A 5,808-nucleotide genomic window follows, 5' to 3' on the forward strand; every position below is an offset into this window, starting at 1 on the left:
AGCCTAAGAGAGCCCATGCTATTTTTTTGAGTGCCACCTCGTGAACGGGACCATTCACGCCCATTTTGCAAAATGATATGGAGTTGGCCGAGTGAGGAGTTGAACAGTAATTCAAGCGGAAGGCTGTGCTTCGGTAACTCAAATAGGGCCGAACGAGTCGAGCCAGTAAGGTGAATCTGACTAATGATGGAGATGCATTTCTCGCACGGAGCACTCCAAGATCCAACAAAAATTCTAAGATTTTGGTCAACTTTGACGTGTGATGTGAAAGCACTGAGGGAATACTGAATTTGTAAGTCCAGAAAGGAAAACTGAGACGAGACGAGAAGGGTACAAGTAGACTACACAGTATTTTACTCAGCATCAGAATGAACTGTGCGTACAAGAAGCCGTTTGTGAATTTTGAAATGAGACAAGACATCTTCACATGATATGACAAAGGCAATATCATTAACCTCAAGAAGCTTCTCTCCTCATAATGAAATTATTTCTGTAGAATCTTCCCTCCTAATTTTCCCCTTCCCCCCTACACAGGTTTTGGGTATAGAACTAGACAATGAGGTCAATTGATGCTCGGTATAACTTAATATCTCTGGATGGTTGCATCAAAATCGGTGACCAATTCATCAATCAATGTAGTTAGTATCCTATTTCCAATCTCGACACCTTCTTCAAATGCTTCAACATTGAACTCGACCCACTTCCCCTGCCTAGTGCTCATGTCCTGGTTCACAAGCTCATCCACCATCACATCTCCAATGGTTTTCCGCCCCGAAATTTCCCTGTAGATATCCTCTGCTAACCAGCGCTTTCTTAGGAACAATGCATGCCACTTAGACCATGCTTCACAGGTTCCATTGACCATATCACGACATCGTGACTCAAGACATTCCCTTGTGGAATCAAACAAAAGTTTGCGCCTCAGCCTCAAGTGATCCTCATATCTGTCCATTCTATCTGCTCGGTTCTCCAATTTATCAAAGAGACCATTGCTTATGAACCTGGGCTCGGTCTCCCCAAAATCTTCTAACCTCAGCTTTACATTCCCAATTATTTCTTCCACATATTTAAGTTCCCAACTTCTCGAACCACCGGCATACAATGAGTGGGATTCTTTTCTTGTTACCCACTTTGTCCTGGCATCTGCCATAATAGAAGAAGAGGTCGAGCAGGAAAGTTCATCCTCACATTCGACGGTAGGAAATTCTCTTCGGGAAAGCCAGTCCAACACCTCAGGGGCTTGACTGGATGAGTAATTTTTTTGCCTGATATTTAGAAAAATATGTTTTAGCTGTCACTCTTACTGCAAATATTCATTCAAGAAAGGAAGGTATGGCAAATTGCTGACAATTACATATGCTATAGTCTCATATTAACAGTCAAGTTACTACTGTATTGTGAATAGAACAACCAAAATTTTACTGTATCAGGACTTCAATATACCCCGTTATTATGCAGCCTGTTCCAGTTCTTTTTTGCACTGGGCAACTCCCAATTAATTTCTGAAGCATGCGTCTGAATAGCTTTCTAAATCTAGTAACGTTCATGTTCATGCAAAAGAAGGAAGTACTCTTACCACTGTAAGTGATCATGCTATCTGTGCAGCTTTCACTCAAATATGAGGATTCAAGAGTTGAAACTGGGCTTGGATCTTCATAGTCAGTTTCTTTTCCAGCACTACCATAGCTGGTGGCACTACTGCTGCACTCTTCTATTTCTTCGGAATCCACAACCTTTATGACATCAAGATAATTTAAGCACACGAGTAAGTGTTCCCAACAATAACTATCTATCGGAAGTACAAGAGTAAAATGATACTACTGCATTTCTTATTTAGACTCATCCATGACATTGCTTCTTTTGAACTGTGATAAGTGTATATCCAGAATAACATCAGGTAGTTTTAGACCAATAGGGAATGACTGAAATTTATACTTCTCTGTGGATTGAAGACTAATACATTGGATTCAACAGAAAAAAAGATTGAGATGACTCTGCACGAGCTAGATTTGCAGATGAATAACTCCAAAAGCTTTAAGATTTAGTCAAGAGTAAAACATAAACTGAGGATTCAATATGAGACAGTTGAGGTTTCAAAGTTCTATTTGGTTTGACATGGCTGACTAACAAACACAGAAGATAAATCTGAAATCGCATCTAAAAGTTCTCAAGAAATGGCAGAGGGAAGAGGGTCCATTTCCAACTTTGGAAGAATTAATCATATTTAAACACATACAATCCCCAAAGATATGTTTATTTGCTTTGCTTCACACCACATTGATCATGAGCAACACATCAAAATTTCAATATGAAAATGTAGAAAGATTCCAGAAATGGAGTGAAAGAAAACTCCCCTGACTACATACTCAAGGTCATTAAATTCAATCAATGCACCAAAGTCATCAAGACTATTTGTTGAAGGCCAGAACATTTCGTCATTCGTCCTTTTCTCAAGTGGAAGTTACTTAAAGAAATGAAAGGCTAAAGAACAACAGAACACACCTAAATCTAGTAAGTACTTCAGCAAAAGCAAATACCTGGCACTCTTGCTTTGAGTTAATTGAGGGACCATCAGATGAAGTACAGCCAGAAGCAACTGGACTGCTCACAAACTCATCTAACCCTCGTTGAAAGCTTTCCTCACTTTCTGTTACCATGGGGCTTACACTGTTGAGTGTGCCAACTGATTCTTGGTTGCTCATTTTAGGCATAGACAAACTCTTTTCCCTGGAAATGTCGCAATTGGACAAGTCTATTCTGTCAGTTAGTTCTCTGAGCTTCTGTTCCAAGAGAACACTCAAAATATTTCCCTCAGATATACTTCCAATTGGAGATGATGAACTGGAATCTGTACCATTTAATGGTCCATTATTGCCATTAAAACAATGATCAAAGTTACCATTCTCATGCATTTTGGTGTAGGCACGAGCTTCTTGAGTGCATCTCTTTATGGGAGAAGAGAATGTAAATGAAATGACATCCATGCTGTTTTTGTTGCTATCCACACCCTGATTAACGCGTCCATCAATGACAGTATTTCGCTTGACAGACATTCCATCACTGTTGATGAGAACATTGGTGGTGACACTTCGATCTGAATTAATATCTGAATTTGCAGCATTTCTTTTGCGGGTGGGAGTCTTGAATCTAGATGATTTGAGCTCCTTGGAAATATTTGTAGCCGATGTTGTCAGGGAACCAGTATCGGCCTTTGGCGCAATCTTGCTCACAGTTTTAGATGGTCTGATTGAACCATTGACAGGGAGAGTTCTTCCTGCTGGTTGTTTGGAGCGGGAAGCCCTCGACACTGGACCCTGTCTGTCATTCAGGGAATTCTGCTTCTGGCTATTTTGTTTGAGCACAGTGTTTATCTGGTTTGTAGAAGTTTTTCTCTGTGAACTCTTCTGCAACCGAGACAGCCCATTGGAAATTTGGCTCGAGTCCCCACTCTGCTCTTTCTCAACTGCAAGATTTTTCTTATTGGGCTGATTTTTTGCCTCTCTTGTTTGAACATTGACTTTCCCTGGCTCAGCAGGGGAAGATGATTTACCCTTTGATCTCCAATTTCCAGAATTTACCTTTCCCGATACCACAGCAGTCCTGGATGGCTGTGTATCTTGTGGTACTCTGTAGCTCTTCTCATTGGACTTTCCTTTCGCATTCTTGACACTGCCAGAACTACTGGCTTTCTGCTGCCTTGATGCCTCATAGGAAGATTCTAATTTCATTTTCAGATCCTGTATTCTTAAAGGAACTGATGCTGAAACAGTCGATGATGCTTTGCCTCTGACAACTTGGGGACTAGCTTCAATAATCTTCGCGGCTGCCTCCATAACATAGGCAGCATTCTTGGCTGGAATGAATCCAGGACCTTTAATTGGAGATAAAAGCCTATGATGGGTAATGGAAATAGGTTTAGCTGATTTTGGAGGTAGTATTTCGGTCTGAAATCTCTCTATTGGTCGGTTCTGCACCTTAAGAGCTTTGCTTCTGCAGGGTGAGTGGAGAACCTACCCGGTCCACTAGAACTGCTGAGGTAATCAATCGGATCACATCTACTTCGCAAATCACGGGTGCCATCACCGTAAGGAGGAGCTTTGACTTGATGAAATTCAGAGAACAATGTGGAGGACTCGGGACCATTTGACTTTGGCAAAGAATCCAAACCCATCAGTCGAGCCACTACTCCGGGGGCTCTGTTTTCACATCCTTCATTGCTGGTCTCTGAAGCTGCACAGCTCCACTCACTACTTCCGTTTTTACTTGAACTAAGTCCATTGTCATCAATAACATTCTGCAATAAGGCAAGAAATGGTGCAAGTCAAATAGGCGGGACTCATACACGACTAAAAAAGATTTGGACAACAGTAGGGTCAAAAGAACTCCCACCGTCTGAAACCTTGACTTTGCCAAGATCTCTGTATCATCCATTCCTTGCTTAACTACTTCTATAACAAGAAACAAAGCATGTTAATAGCACTATATGGCCATCTCCACCAGAAAACTTTCATATGCTAGCAATGCGCGGCCGTGACTAACAACATGAATAAAAAGATAATGTGGGCCGTACCGGCACCAGGTATATCAGGACTGTTTGAGAACAGCTTCTTCCTGGACTTGCCATTCCAGTCGAAAAACTGTAGGAAGCCTCCCTTTGTCCGTCTTTTCTCCACCTCCATCTCTCAATTACAGGTATCTAGAAAGAACAGAAACAAAAGTACATACATAAAGAGCAGATAGGAAGACCCAGAACAACCACATCCAGAGTAAATTTGCAACTTCGGCAGGTGCATTCAACTATTTCCCAGACAAAACTACGCGAGAACGCATGAAAAATGGAGACCCAGTTCATATTATCCAAATTTCAATAACCCTCCATCTCTATCCGCAAGCATTTCACGACTCACAGCTCGGGTAATTCTAATTCCACGTTTGCCAAGAATCGACCCAACAACCACTTTCGGTGCATTATCCGAACCAACACCAAGCATTCCCACATAACTCAAATGAAACACGATTCATTTACACAGCATTTCCCAAAATCCTGAACCCCCCTTTGCTTGTAGAACACGACCTCACTACCTCGCCCTGCTAAGTCCAGACTCTAAACTGAACTGGAGATTCACACATAAACAGAACAGTAGCGCACACCAACAAAATCACAAATTTTTCGCGCTAACCCAAGATTCACACTTACCGTCCGCCGAATGTTGGTGTGAGGATTAGAAAGAGCACACGGAGTCGCGCATCAAGCTAACGACAGTAGATCTGAGCCGGCATTGCCGGCGAGATGCCCGGGGAACGGGCAAACGCCGGGATTGCCCGGCGGACTTGACCCCAATTACAGAGAGAGATCTGGCGAGACGAAGAAGATGAGGAGGAGGAAGAAGAGGAGGAAAGGAGAGAGAATGCGAGGAGTTCGAGAGTTTAAAAATGGTGGAAAAAAATGAAAAGTAAAATGGAATTTGTGTCCAAAGGAAAAGGAAGAAGAGAGAGAGAGAGAGAGAGAGTGACTGGTTTTTGAGCATTAAAATCTGAGGAGGAAGAGACAGCGATCTTGCTATTAAAAAAGGATTTTTGTTTTTATTTTTTTATTTTCTCTATTTGTTTTTTTCGGAGAGTCAGGGTGCCGTGTCCGACCGCCACGTGTCAGTCTTGTGAGTTAAGCCAGTTTAAATTGGAGAAAAAGTTGCTATTTCCTTTTTGCTGGTTGGTGTCTTTTTGTTGTCCTGTCAGAAAGGGTCAGGGGAAAGGTTCCTGCTTCCCAAATCTAATGGGATTAATTTTTCGGTTATTATTTTTACTTTG

At 41.8% G+C, this 5,808-nt stretch overlaps 1 protein-coding gene across 1 annotated transcript; it reads right to left on the reverse strand.

Moving 5' to 3' along the window:
• Positions 1-329: 329 nt before the first annotated feature.
• On the reverse strand, positions 330-5,472 carry LOC104429717. Its single transcript, XM_039306961.1, has 7 exons — positions 5,198-5,472; positions 4,571-4,696; positions 4,390-4,448; positions 4,024-4,294; positions 2,538-3,982; positions 1,571-1,733; positions 330-1,143 (listed from the first exon to the last, which is right to left on the reverse strand). The coding sequence occupies exons 2-7, from the start codon at positions 4,677-4,679 to the stop codon at positions 584-586; spliced, it is 2,607 nt and encodes an 868-aa protein (XP_039162895.1). The 5' UTR covers positions 4,680-4,696; positions 5,198-5,472; the 3' UTR covers positions 330-583.
• Positions 5,473-5,808: the final 336 nt, after the last annotated feature.

The sequence above is a fragment of the Eucalyptus grandis genome, chromosome 2 (assembly GCF_016545825.1).
Source record: "Eucalyptus grandis isolate ANBG69807.140 chromosome 2, ASM1654582v1, whole genome shotgun sequence".
Taxonomy (NCBI): domain Eukaryota; kingdom Viridiplantae; phylum Streptophyta; class Magnoliopsida; order Myrtales; family Myrtaceae; genus Eucalyptus; species Eucalyptus grandis.

What these genes read in the sequence shown, in the direction of transcription:
- LOC104429717 (XM_039306961.1), bottom strand. Translation starts at nt 4,679, where the DNA reads ATGGAGGTGGAGAAAAGACGGACAAAGGGAGGCTTCCTACAGTTTTTC. An exon ending in CAAAGTCAAGGTTTCAGACG is followed by an intron (nt 4,295 to 4,389) that starts GTGGGAGTTCTT and finishes GCCTTATTGCAG; the next exon opens with AATGTTATTGATGACAATGG. An exon ending in ACTCAAAGCAAGAGTGCCAG is followed by an intron (nt 1,734 to 2,537) that starts GTATTTGCTTTT and finishes GATGTCATAAAG; the next exon opens with GTTGTGGATTCCGAAGAAAT.